Here is a 14900-nt window from a genome sequence, read left to right on the forward strand (position 1 = left end):
TATGCCTTATCATTTCAATCTGGTATCGTCTTCTAATTAAAACTAGTTGAACTATAAAGTGGTTCCCCTTGCGTATTTTAATTTTGCTACTCTTACTTTGAGATTGTTGGCTGCATTTTGAGTCGGGAATCTGGGAAGAAGGTATTGAATTCCTTCTAGGGTCAAATGCGTTGTTGATACCACCATAAAAGTTGGAAGAAATGCACACTACATTATTTCTTTTGAGAATGCGAACGATTTAATGCATGTATTTTCATGGCGAAGTTACTTCCATAGCTTATTGGATGACATTTTTTTTAGGACATTGATATAGCCTCCTGCTCTTTCGCTAAAAGTATGTTTGGATACTGCTAAGGACCAATCCATAACTGGTTATCAAAGAGACAACAAAAAAAGGACCAATCCAGGATTTTTGTGTAATAATGCCCTGACTCCCTTAGAAGTAGGTAATTTTAGGAATTTGGATGTGCTCAAAGAGATACTTTTTACATCAAAAGTTTGAATGCTAACATGAAATTGCTCCTAATTCCATACTCGGATTCTTGTATTACTACTGAATGCCTGCCACATCATGCAAATCTGTTGGGAAGCTATTAGCTTTGCTAGAAGAATACAGAGGAATCTGTCTGACAGAAAAAATGGTGGAAAGTTATCCCAGCTTGCATATGGCTGACCATTGAAAGGAAAGAAATGCAAGATGCTTTGAAGATAAGTCTAGTAATGTGCAGAGAGTCAAGATGTACTTTATTTCATTTTTTGGTCTAAAGAAGAATGGTAAAAGATGCGGATACACAGATGGATGTCATAGGTTCATTGTAAGAAGAAAAGGGATGTATTTCTTGCTTTCCTTTGTACATTTGGGTTTCAGCAGAATCTTTGTGCTGTTTTTATATAATACTTGTTACCATTCTCAAAAAGAGTAAATAGACAAATGAGAAAGCTGTATACAGGCATTTCCAAATGTTTGTGGATATACAGAACCACCAAAAAATTTCTTAGAGATGCCATATATAGAAGCTTGACTTCAGCTATAAAAAAGTTCATATAGAACAAACATTTCTTCTAACAAGCCTATGCAATAAACAACTTAGACAGCCAAAAAGGCAACACCTGTTTGAAAATGGTGCTAGTTCCGGAACTTTCACGTCCAAGTAGAAGTAGCTTCTGAACCTTTTTTTGCTCTGAATAATTCGGAACAGTGGTTCTTTGTTTCTGAACCTTTTTCTGCAGCAGCGGTTCTAGCTCCGCGTGATGGGAGAATTCAAGTATTTTAAAGTTTCTTTTCCACCAATTAAAATAACATAGGCGAAAGACACAAGTGATTGGACAAGCAATGAATGTTGAAGTACAATTCTGGCGAAATGATTTTCAAATTTAAATTTTCATATTATAAAAGCATGATCAGGATTCAGCAATATGAACTGAAATCACAAAACATTTAGAACAAGTTTTCTTACATGATGATTAGAGAATGAACACATTGTTAATTAGACATGATACTCACAAGTACAATCAAAGCCTTGTCTATCAGCTCAATACTCACAAGTACAATCAAAGCGTTGTCTATCAGCTCAAACCAGTTTCAAAAATAAAGTAACAAATGTTAGGTATCGCGATTAATACAAACAATAGGGGCCAAAGGTTATCAATAAGAAAAGATAACTGAAGCGTGCGGAGAGGATCTTGGAAAACTTAATAACTCCTGTGCCATTTCAAAGTAATCCGGAGACACATCACTCTCTTCGAATGCGGCAACAATGACAAACTTTTCTAGCATAGTTGCATGCTTGAGCAAATATTTCACCAATGGCAGCACAGATCCATAAAAGTTAATGATCTTAATGGTCTTCAGATGTGGAAATGAGCAATTAAAATTATGTGTCTCAAACCTCCTGGTCTGTTCATCCTCATTTATGTACCTTGATAACAGGTCCTGTAGGAAAGAATCCGCTATATTAACCAGCTATTCTCCTTAGATGGAAGTACAAAGCCAAGGAATTGATTGTGGATAAAATTAAAAGGTGATGAAATTTTAAATCCAAGGATAATCTCAAGTCCTTAGCAATTGTTACAATGTGGTTGGTACATGCAAACAACAAAAAAAATGTTTCAAAGCATCTGATCATTCATCCCCTCGCATGAAGGTGAGTACTATCCCCTGTTAAAATCTTTTTCCAACAACTACAAAAAAATTTACTCATAGAATCAATTTTGATAGTGGACAACATGAAATTCCTGTCAAAGCAATGCAAGCTGAACTATTTTATGAAAGAAAATAAATTGAGAGAACAGAAAATTTCTTCTGAATGTCTTACTAAGAAAAGGAATAATAAGCATGGAACTGAAGTAGATTTAACAAAGAGAAATTATCAACTTTTGAGACTAGAAAAGCAGAATTTGAACAAAAAATACAGCTGAAGTGTTTGTACTTTCCAAATGGTTTCTTGAACAAGGTATCAGCAACATTTCGGAAGAAGATGACTTTTTATTCATTGTGAATGTTGTCGAGCGAGTTACAAAATCTTCTTGGCAATACGACCCTATTATTGAAAAGATTAAAGAATTGATTCATAAGTCGAGGTGACACACTGTTACGGAGAAGCCAATGGTGTGGGTGATCCTTTAGCTAGATACAGTCACCTAGTGGATACAGAGAATAACATTTTCAGCTTTAACTAACAAGAGAAGCTAGAGGGAAATTAAGCCTTGACAAGTGGAAGCTCCCTTCCTTTTGACTTCGAAAGAAATCCCAAAGTTTATCTCCACTAGTGCAACAAGAACTTCCCGGTCTGCTCCTTCTGTCCGCTCACATGTTACTTGTCTCACTTTTTCTCTTTTTTAGTTCTTATGAAACAATGTACAGATGCCACAAGTTAGAAGATATTGTTGTGAAGCTCATTAAGTACTTAAGCTAGTTTTGTTTCAAATTGCAAACGGGAGTCCTCCTCCTACACACACTTTTTGCTTACGCATTAAACGCTTATCTCCTACGCTTTTGTCAAATACTGAACCAGTTCAAGTCTTACACATTAGAGGCTTACCTCCTTGATCTTCTCTATACTTGAGGACTAAACCGGTTCAAGTCTTACCATTTTTTAAAAGGTAAGTCAGTCAAGTCCCCCTCATTGAAACATTGTATCAATATCTATAATATATATTGCTAGGGTGGTTTAAATTAAGAAGAAATTATGAATTTTTTTCCTGAAGTACTTCAGATCAGAAATGTTGATATATATCATCTTCTTCCTCTACTAATAGTTGTTTGATATGAATAACATGAAGTAACAAAAATAAAGGTCTAAAAGAAACTTAGTAACAAAAATAAAGGTCTAAAAGAAACTTACTCTTGGTCTGTTATCGTACCAATCAATGACCAATGTCTCAAGATCCAATGAGCTCTGTAGAAAGCTGCAAATTCCAGGGAAGTCCAACTGTTCAAAGGCTACGCTAAGGTCTAAGAATTTCCGGCTTGATGGTGGAAACTGCCACTGTTTCAACTCCAAGATGGACAGGCACTTATAAACAAAATAGACAAACCAGACTATGTCAAGACAAGGAAACATGACATACTTAATAAATGAAATGCAAATTGTTGAATAATTCGTAAAAACAGCTTGGACTATACGACTGCGTTTTGCCACATCAAAGTGTTATGGTTGGTTTGAGAATCCAAAGATGGACCTTTAAACACTTGGGAAAGCCCATCAACATGACTTAAAGAGTATGGTCAATGTAAATCAATCCAAATTTCACATGTTGTACTATAAATAGCAAACTCTGTATTCTCAACAGTTAATCATCCAAATATTATCATAAGTAGTGGCACTGCTAATGTTACTAAAGTGATGAATCAATAGCTAATAATAAAAAGTCCCAAAAAAAATTCTGAATTTTGGATAGTGAAGAGTATGAACAAACCTCGATGCAGTAGGTACCCAATTTAAGATCCTCGACATGGGCAACACTATGAAGAAGTTCCTTCAAATAGCTAATTTTCTTCTCCAAGTTGTTTTCGATATTTAAATGAAGCATTGCAGTAACTAGTGATGCCACATTTCTCTGTCTTATTCGTATCTCACAGCAAAACCCCGAAAGTTCCAAATTTTTTATATACGGGGCTATTATTTCGAGCCAAAGTTCATCGTTGTAGTCTTGTATGGTCAGTTCTCTCAGCTTCACAGAGCTGATTTCCAAACGACGTATGCCCGAAACATCATCTAGTTCCAAGCACTCCAAGTTAGGACAACCAGATAATACCTTCTCCATGACACCCTCCGTCAATTCCACCTTACCAATTGAAAGAGAAACGAGATTAATCCAGTTAACACTGCCAGAAGGGTTCAATTGGCAGTGCCATAAAACCAAATTCCTCAACGACACATTTTTATATGCAAACTGAGGAAACTCATATCTTTTGCCCTTCATACGGAAAAGTCCAAGTTGAAATTCTTCAACATTAGCAAGTGTAGTAGCAAAATGTACCCATAAATCAACATGTTTAGCATAAAGTTCTTCATAGCAAAGGCGCCACACCCTAAATCTCCGGATTTTGTGGGAAGACCTCCAATAATAAAGTTCTCTGTGGATTGAAGCTAGGTAATCAAGAGTGTCCTTTTCGCTGTCACTAGTAGGGAAGTCGAAATCAAGTGATACCGGAACGGATTTCCAAAGAAACCTCCATCGTGTAGACAATACACTAGTTCTAACAACTTCTTTACCACCGGCCGGCAACATAGAGAGGATGTGAATTAGAATTGGCTCTGGCAAATCACTGAGAAGGTCTCCTCTCAGCATGATTTTCTTCTGCATTTCCATGGACTACAACTGCTTCGGTTGCAATTTGGTAAAGTTGATGGAGCTCCAGTGTAGTCTGAACTCAAAAGGTAACTCTTAGAAACATTAACACAAACACCTTAAATCTGATACATGAATATACCCTATCTCAATTGTTTTCTCAAACGACAACAACAATAACATACCAAGTGTAATCCCACAAGGTGGCATCATGTACGCAGACCTTACCCCTACCTTTGTGCCTACTTTTGTGGGGTAGAGAGGTTGTTTGCGATAGACTCTCGGCTCAAAAAGAAAAGAAGAAATCAAGCAGGATTGGATTAAAATAAGAGCCATGTACCTACCCCCACACTATCCAATCACCCCCCCCCCCCACCACACACACCTACCACACCCCCTCCGTAACCCCTACTTCCACCTCACCCCCATCCCAAACCCACCCCACCACCACCACCCCCCCCCACCACCCACCTCCTACCCCCCCCCCCCCACCACCACCAACCCACAGCCCCCACCACCCTCACCCCACCTACCCCCCTGCCTACCTCCTACCTCCTACCTCCCACCCTTAGAAAGTGATATATTCCAGTAGCAGCAGCTTACAAGGAAAACCAACACACACACACACACACCAGATGGATTCAAACGTAAGCGCTATAAACAATTTGTAGTTTTAAATAATTTTGAGGAAAAAGTTTACCTGATGATGTGCCAAAATGTTAATGGCGATCGCTCCAAATTGAGGCGCGCGCCTATGTAGCCAAATTTAGCAAAACATAAAATATGACTACTTTTTTATAAAAATAAAATAAAATTATTGATTAGCTAAAATAAATAAAAAGAAAAGTATTTTGCTATTTTTATTTGGTATTTAAAAAAGAATAAATAAATACATGAAGAATGATTTTAAATTGGGGGATAAGACCAACATGGATTGGGTGGGATGATTGGGATTCCTCCATCTTTAACTAAAGGCTCGGAATGGAAAAAAATCTTGTGGGAAGTGTTATCTCCGAAATGGGTCCAAAAATGCTCGATTTGAATATAGTTGGACCTCAATGCGAGTATCAGACACCGCGTGAGAAAAAAAAATAGTTGAGTGAATAAGGATATTGTTAGGCTCCAATGCGGTTACCAGACACCGCGTTGGAAATAAAAAAAAAAAGTTGGGTGAATAAAGGTCGGACTCATTGTTTAGCCTGCATGACCCTAATCATTTTAACACATAGATTCATAAAATATTTGACCAAACATTCAAAATCTACTTATACTGAAAAATGCAGTTTGTCATATGTATTTTTTGAGAAAGTACTTTTGGAATGATAATTCGCGTTCGGCTAATCAATTAGAAAAATATTTTGCCATTATTAATTAGATTAGCAATTTGTGTTTGGCAAAGGTTCCTAATATGCTTATAAGTAAAGTTGTTTTTTTCAGCTTTGGAAAAACAAATTCCGCAACCATTCAGAAGTACTTATTTTTTTAAAAACAACTTAGTCAAACATTTAAAATTTCTAAAAGAAGCATTTAAAAAACACTTAATTAATATTGTATAAGGAAAAGAGTAAAAAAATATGCTCTTTAATTGCGCAAAATTTCTATTATTTGTAATATGTTAATAGTTTAGTCCAACCATGTTCTTATTGTTACTAAGTTGGGCCAAATATGTCTTTATTTCACACAAAACCCGATGGAGCATAATTAGAAGACTAAGTGGGGAGCAATTACGACCTACACAGTATATTAAGGGTAGGGGTGGCAAAATCAACCCAAATCCGCTCAACTCATCCGGTATTTCTACAGGTTAATTGGGTCATGACCCATTTGTTGACTTGACCCAACGGGTTGAACTTAACAAGACCCATTAAATTATTGAGTTAAAACGGGTTAGAATAGTGTAACCCAGCGGATCCAAATCTGACCCGTTATAACTTTTGCCAATGTCTCCATGAGCAATTTTTTAGATCTTTTTTCACCGCTGTGAGAACTGTTATCAGCGTAGCCGCATCCTCTATTTGGCCTATTTATCAAATGGATGTCAATAATGCTTTTTTGCAAGGAGATTTACATGAAGGTCTATATGGACTTACCTCAAGGGTTCCAAAGATAGGGGGAGTACAAGGTGTGCAAGTTGCTTAAGTCATCATATAATTTGAAACAGGCTTCAAGACAACGGAACCTCAGAACCTCAAGTTAACTAAAGCCTTGATTGATACAGGGTACATTCAAAGTCCTCATGCTCACTCTTTATTCACAAAGAAGTCTAGAAATGATATAGCTATTATACTCATCTATGTGGATGATCTGTTACTCACTGGTAGTAGCACCAGTCTAATTCAAGAATTGAAGGCCTCGCTACATAGTAAATTCAAAATGAGGACCTTGGCAACCTCAAATATTTTCTTGGCATTGAGATGTTGAGATCAAAGACAGGAATTTACTCAATCAAAGGAAATATGCACTTGAATTGATATTAAATTCAGGGCTCAGTGGTGCTAAACCAGTGAACACTCCTTTGAAGGCTAATGTCAAGATCACTACTATGGGTTATGATGAACATGAGGGCATTACAAATGACCCACCTAATCAGGCTGTCACTATATACCAAAGGCTCATTGGAAGATTGCTATATTTAACAATCGGTAGACCTCATATTAGCTTTGTCGTTCAGGTGCTAAGGCAATTCATGCAATTTCCTAAGGTGTCACATTGGGAAGCAACATTAAGATTGGTTAGATATATCAAAAAAATGTCCGGGCCAAGGGTTGTTGTTAAGCAGCAATTCTAACACAAGTCTACAAGCTTATTGTGACTCAGACTGGGCTACATGCCCAAATACCAGAACATCTGTAACATGCGATGTCATTAAGTTGGGGCAGCCTTTCATCTCTTGAAAATCCAGGAAACAACAAACAATGAGTAGAAGCTCGCTGAAGCAGAATATAGAAGCATGGTTGCTACAGTTTCAGAAATTATTTCATTGTTAGGTCTGCTAAAAGACTTGAATGTCACAGTTCCAACACCTGTTAGGTTGTATTGTGATAGCAAAGCAGCAATTCAAATTGCTGCTAATCCCATCTCTCATGAAAGGACCAAGCACATTGACATTGATTGTCATTTTGTAAGGGAAAAACTCAAGGTAGGATTGGTGGAGACTCACTATCTTAGTACCAAGGAACAACTAGCTAACTTAGTTTCAAAAGGTTTTGGAGCTTCTCAACATTATTTTCTATTACACAAGCTTGGTGTTTTTGATATACACAAACTCCAGCTTGAGGGGGAGTATTGGAGTATGGAGCTTAAGAGAGTTATTTAGTTGAGATTAGTGGTTAATGATGAGGTAGTTGGTTTGTTAGAGTGCACGTGCACATAACGTGCACTGTACCAGAAAATGTATAAAGCCACATTAGTTGACATTGCATTCATTCTAGTCAATGAAAATATCCTCTCTTCTCTCTCCTAATTTACTCTTAGATTACATGAACGAGTTAACCTAGATTCTTAACATTGAAGCTTCATCACATTTGATTAACCAGATCAAATCTAACAACTCCAAATTGGGATTTAGATGCATGTCATCATACTAAAGTGTATGTTTCATTTGACAAATGGGATTTGTAAGTGGCTTTTTTCAAATTTTGTAAGTTATACTTGACAAATATAGTTTGAGAAAATGATCAAAATGGTCCTTAATGTATGAGGGTTGGACTGTTTTAGTCCTTTATATATACTAAGTGATTGAAATAGTCCTTAATGTATGGAAAAAGTGATCAATTTAGTCCTTTATATGTAACATGTAACCAAAATAGTCCTTAATGGATGAAAAAAGGTGATCAGTTTAGTCCTTTGTATATACCATGTCATCAAAGAAGTCCATAATGTATGAAAAAAGTGATCATTTTAATCCTAACCCTTAAAAATAACATATTAACAATACAAGTAAGAAGAAATTATTAAGTTTAACCAGAAATCAAATAGCTAAAATAATTATAGTTAACTGAGATTAGTATACAATTACATGGCTACTGTATTCCATTGTTACGTACTTATGTTTTGGGTTGAAGTATAATATGACTTCCTACACTTGTGTTGTTGTGCAAATCATTTATGGGTTTGGATGATTAATAGTGTCGCATTTACTTTTAAAAGTTTAAAACTCCGTTACACTGCAATAAAATTTCACATGATTGTCATTATTATTTTATTGGGAAAATACTTAACATGCACCCCAACGTCTGGCCAAATTTGCAACGACGCACCTAACCTTTACGGGTGACCTATTACCCCATTGTACCTATTTATAGTGTGTTTTATTGGCCATTAAAATGTCACCCCCAATTTTTTAAAGTCAGGTGCACCCCACGCGCCTGAGAAAAGACTAAAACACCGTTACCATTATAATATCTATCCATTTCTTATTTTCTTCCCATTCTTTAACACTTAGACGAAAACACTCCAAAAAAACAAACCGACTCCCTTTCAAATCTTCACATCATCTGCGTATTTTTTGCACATTGTAGTCGAATCATCGAGTTTGGGGTTTGGATTTTGGCACATTTTGCACTGAAGACACTAGAAAATCCATTCGCACATCAATTGCACATTTGAGCCGAAATTGCAGGTTAGGGTTCTATTTGTAGACTAATATAGTGTAAAATGACTGGTTGTAACATATTTCCAATTGCATGTTTGCACTCTAGGGTTTATTCATCGGTTCCATTGAAAAAGTTAGGGTTTTTGAAATAGTTAGGGTTTTTGGTTAAATTAGGGGTTTTTATTAGGAAATTGCATTGTAGTATGTCTTCATTATTCAAACGCATCTGTTGCATTTTTTTTCTTCCAAAAATTAGATCTTTTTGTACTTTGATTATGCATAGTCACTGTCGATTAGTGGATTTCTGAATATTTTTCCTCTTGTACTTGCTTTTTTTGTATTTTCAGGTATGATTGACTTTATTTTGGTGAACCAAAATGGACGTCTATGCATGTTGACACCCGATTTTGTCCCGCCTTCCCTAAATATTTATTTACATTTATAGTAATTTTAGCAACTTAAGAAATGATCATTTATATTTTTTTATTATAATTATTAACTTTTATTAATACCGACGTTTTATTATTTTATTGCAGTCACTAGTTTTTTATTATTACTATTGTTATTATTATTATTATTATGATTATTATCATTATTATTATTATTTTATTACTGGTATTATCAAATTTGCATTATAATCATTTCAGCATTTTTACCGCGTTATGCACACGCATCGCATTTGTTTTCGCAAAATTAAATAATAGCTTTATTTAATGTTGAATTTTAAATATTTCGCACGACCATGTCGTATAACTTTATTACCTGAGCACTAACAATTACATATTTTCATATTGAGTAATATTTTAGTCCGTATTAATTAAGTCCGTAATTAAGTCCTAATCTGGGAAACCACCACATTTTTAATTCACCCCAACCCAATTTTCGATCACCACATTTTATTCATCCTTTAACGCATTATTTAAACTAAACCCAGTCCATTAAACCTTTGACCCGACCCGATTCCCTCCAAAACGGATGAAACCACTAGGGTTTCTATCCATTTTCATCCGCCGCACACCCCCATCGTTTTCTCCTCTGCTCCCTTCCTCTCTCTCCTCACTCCCTCTCTCTTCATCAACGAAAATAGCAAATTCGCAGAGGACTTTCGTTGAATTCAGGCCTTGCATGGCCGTTTAAGGGTAGGAATTAATTAACCCGTCCTTTGCCTTTTCAGAATTTTTGTTCGCTTGAAGAGTTGGCTTTTGTTGCTTCCCCTCCCCACTACTCCCGATCTGAGGCGACTTTAATGGGTTTTGTCTGTTCATGAACCCAAATCTCTTATCAGTTCCTTTTTCTTATTTTTTCGGGTACGAAGGTTTAAGAGTTTTTGTCTGCTTCTGGATTTTTCTGGTCAAGATCTGAAACCAAACGTTGTTGAGCCTAAACATCCCGCCTAATTTTCAAATTTCTCAACCCAAGCAAACCCTAATCTGGACCTATAAATACGAAGCTTTGCTGCTCATTTTGAGGGTCTCTTTTTTTTGGTCACAGAAATTCCCTAGAAATTAAAGTTGGGGAATCGCACAAATCCCCTAAGAAAGAGTTTTTTTTTTAGCCGCTCAAAGTTCTTTGAAAGTTTTAGTTTTTAGTAGTCGAAACATTTCTTGTTATCGAGTCAAAATTCTACATCATCTTTTTTATTCACTGTGGTATTGTTCGAATCCGAGCATCGCAAGTTTGGATTTGATAGCGTTCGAGCATATCGGAGACCTCGCACCCCGTTCGTCGCACTCCAAATCTAATCCTTCTTCGTTAAAGTTACTTCATGTCGTTTATTGCATCATTTGTTGTCTCTGTTCGGACTTAGCTTAAGTTTTTGTGCCATTACTCTGTTTTTGTTATTGATAGTAGCAGTTTAGTATACCTCCTCAGATTGGTATTCGTTAGTTAATCTAGTATGTGCTAATGTGGTGGTTTATATACACTGGCTATTTCTTTTTATCTGAGTCCCTAAACAAACTGTTGTCTAATTTAACTTTGAAGAATACCCATAAATTAGCAGTGCGTTCAATTCTCAGGATCTAATTGGAATAAGTTGTTCTTTTGCATATTGTTTGGATTCGTGTGAAACTTTCAACTTAACCATCAAAATGGTAGGTAGCAAGATTTGTTTCCAGTCAATTTAGCTCATCGTGTCTAGGCCGAATAAAGGATTAACCTTATTTATGTGGTTAGTTTTGAATCCTACCAGAGATTTCAAAGCTTTAATGTTAAAGGGATTGAGGTGTTAAGGTTATTTCTAGTTGAATAGTAGTCCTGTTTTAGTGTAATTCAGCATATTTGTTAGTCACATTATAAGTTGATTGCTCGTTAATAGTTCAGCATGTTTAGCGCGTCTCTGACCAGTACTTAGTTAGTAATGGTTTAATACAATCCATGCCTTTCACTTATTATTGAAACTCTTTTAAACCAAATGGGATATGTCTTTAAAAGATCGAAAGCGCTACGAATACAATTTTTTGCAGCTTAGGACTTATGTAAATGATTCGCTGAATCCGATAAAGTGCTTGAGATGTCTTGTTTGCTAAAATATGATATGCATAATATATGATTACTACTTGGATCTGTTCACCCCTTTAACTAAGAATGTATCGTGAAAAAGAAATGCATCCTCGTCAAGGTACATATTCATTTCTGCTCATGCGCATTAAATTGAGAGTTAACCATAAGCTATGGATCTAAGTATAGTCTAAAAATGCATGAAAATCCAAATAAAATGTTGTGTTTGCACCCGGAGCATACCGGAACTCCGTAAACGTGTTTTGTTTATAGAGATTTATCTCCTTAAAGAATGTCGAATATGTGACCGTGAATGCTATGCGTATCTAGACTAGTTTGGTGTGTCATTCCCCTCGTCCAAACGGGTAAATGACCCCGCTTTCATATGTCATCACGATAATCAACTGGAAATTCTGAAATATGCTTGATTCTGTGCAAGTTATAATCAGTCGCGTGTGTCCTCGAGTATAAGAGCCGGTATATTTGTGTATATATGGTGTATCGATCCTTACCCTGATTGATTACACGGTGGCTTTCTTGCCCACCCACCTGGTTTGACGTGGCTCATTGTATACTCTTACCTTGTAATGTACAATATTTTTGATTATGTATATTTACGTATATTATTAATATAGTTTCACTAGAAATATGTTAATGTGAGCGTAGTCAAATCATATTAAAAAAAATACTAACTTTCAATTTCCAGTAGTTCATTTATTTGATGCATTTTTGTAAAAAATAAAGCTTAGCGCTTGGTTAGCCGATTGTGAAGTATACAGTTGTAAAATGTTAGCTTTTTCCTTTTTTTTTTAGTTTGATGAAATCCATTTGAGTTTGGTCATGGTACTAGCATCCAAATGATCATGCAAATATGAACTACAATGTGTTGACCGAGCCCTGCTACTTTCCTTTTCCCTCTTTGCTATCATGCCACTGCTGTATGATATCCATGGGTTATACACAGCATATACACGATTTGTTTGAGTGTATATTTTACGGGTTTGATATTCTTCATTTGATTATATTCTAATTCTTTTCCTTTTGTTTTATGCATGACCATCGCGTACGAGTCCGAGGGACTCGTCCTTCTTCCGCATTCAATGTTGGGCCAAAAGCCCAACGCTATCTCTGTGTCCGAGCCCTCTGTCCGCAGCAAAAATAGCAAAATAAAATTCTGGGCCAAAGCCAATAAAATATTTTTCATGTGAGTCAATATAAAGAAATTGTCACCGATTTGTAGAAATAGGGGTTCAGCTAGCTTAAAACGGGTTTGGCCCATTTGATATTTATTTACCCCCTTTTATTTTATTTTGTGCATTTAACTTGTATTATGCAACTAACCCTCTACTTTGTTTTTTTTTTAGATGAATTATGGAGAGATTAGTGTGGTGGGTAGTCAACCTGCTTGTTACTAATTAATTCCATAATTTTCATTCACTTTTTATTTGCATTAAATTATTATAATACCTATAATATTTATCTTTTTTTAGAATAATTGATTTATAAAATAGCATAATTATATATTCGAGCTAAATAGGATCATGGTTTATACTTACTATTTTAAAATTTCAAAACGCCCTAATATGCAATTGTTAATACCAGTGCATTTCATGAATGTTTTAGGTTAGTCCAATGATATTTATATTTAGCTAAACATAGTTAAATAAGGCTAATAAGTACGAGAAAGAAAATACATCACTTTTTGCATTCTATAGTTTAGATTAGGTAAGCACATCTAATCGGTTGAATTTTTAAAGCTTCAATTACATTATTTTAAAACCCTTTGCATTACATTTCCTACACCACTATACTTATATAATGTCATTTTATCACAAGTTTAAATTGGCTAGTTCTTTCCTTAAAAGGTTTTGCTTATATGCAAATCGTTATATTTGCAAATCTTATTTTTTGAATAGCATTATTATTTAAAGCCTTAGTTATATTTATAAGTTTGTTTTAAACTAGCCTTTAAAGTTTTTTCTTTTATACAAATTATTATATTTTTTATAAATCTCATTTTAACAAATGTTATTCCCCTCTAAACTTTAGCATTTTTGTAAGTCATTTTTTGAAATTTAAACATTATATTTAGCCTTAATTGATTAGCTAAGTTTGGCCGGATAACCGTAGTTAACGGATCCTAAAGGATGCCTAACCCTTCCCTTTAGGATAATGTAGACCCTTACCTAGAATCACATCAAGTTAAGCAGCACTATTAACGTAGGTTAATTTTACCTTAAGTTAATAATTAGGTGCCCTAATTCACCTTAGAATCAATTAGGTGACGACTCCTTAAAATTAATCAATAGAATCACCAATATGTTGTACCTAATCTAATCCCTAAGCAAACTTTGATAACAATGCATATAGAACACTTAAACCTAAAGTTTTCAAACAAAACTTACTTGTTTTCAACCCCAAAAATGGCGATGAACGTTTTATGTATCGCGATGTATAGCCTCCATTATTGTACGCAAAAAAAATATCAAAGTGTTCTATATAAAATATTGACGTTTGTCTTGACACACGACTAATATTCTTACAAAAGTATTTAAAAAACATCAACCAAAAAAAAAAAATGTTGACCAATTTTATTTTTTTACTGGTTCTATAACGCAGTAAAATACTACGTTATAGAAAAAAAAAATTACTGGGTCCTATAACGTAGAACGTAGTATTTTACTGCGTTAAAGGACTTAACCGTAACTTTGTCACAGTTTTTTTTTTCTTTTTTGGGTATTTTGGTTCAACTCCACTTTTTTTCGGGTATTTTGTTCGGCCTCGTATATTTGGGGGGGGGGGGGGGGGGGGGGGGATTCTAGATCCTAGTAGTGGGATACCAATTTATGAGGGTGGTCAATGTACATAATTTGTGTATGTTGATGTGGATAGGATGTCTTATTTTGAGCTTTGTGACTATATAAAATATTTAGGATATAGCATAAGTTGTGGTTTTAAGGTGAGACCCCCTTATAGTAATTGCGTTGTAGATATCCTTAGTGACATGGATATT

The 14900-nt window shown here is 35.3% G+C and overlaps 1 protein-coding gene across 3 annotated transcripts; it reads right to left on the reverse strand.

The window, feature by feature from the left end:
* Positions 1-1365: 1365 nt before the first annotated feature.
* On the reverse strand, positions 1366-5559 carry LOC132054556 (F-box/LRR-repeat protein 25-like). 3 transcript variants are annotated; one of them, XM_059446542.1, is made up of 5 exons: positions 5495-5559; positions 3919-4870; positions 3345-3515; positions 1578-1933; positions 1366-1538 (listed from the first exon to the last, which is right to left on the reverse strand). In XM_059446542.1, the coding sequence occupies exons 2-4, from the start codon at positions 4813-4815 to the stop codon at positions 1646-1648; spliced, it is 1356 nt and encodes a 451-aa protein (XP_059302525.1). In that variant the 5' UTR covers positions 4816-4870; positions 5495-5559; the 3' UTR covers positions 1366-1538; positions 1578-1645. The 3 variants fall into 3 exon arrangements, with proteins under 3 accessions (XP_059302525.1, XP_059302532.1, XP_059302538.1); XM_059446549.1 differs by lacking the exon at positions 5495-5559 and adding an exon at positions 4980-5066; XM_059446555.1 differs by lacking the exons at positions 3345-3515; positions 5495-5559 and having other exon boundaries at positions 3919-4972.
* Between the last annotated feature and the right edge of the window lie 9341 nt (positions 5560-14900).

The sequence above is a fragment of the Lycium ferocissimum genome, chromosome 1 (genome assembly GCF_029784015.1).
Source record: "Lycium ferocissimum isolate CSIRO_LF1 chromosome 1, AGI_CSIRO_Lferr_CH_V1, whole genome shotgun sequence".
Classification (NCBI taxonomy): domain Eukaryota; kingdom Viridiplantae; phylum Streptophyta; class Magnoliopsida; order Solanales; family Solanaceae; genus Lycium; species Lycium ferocissimum.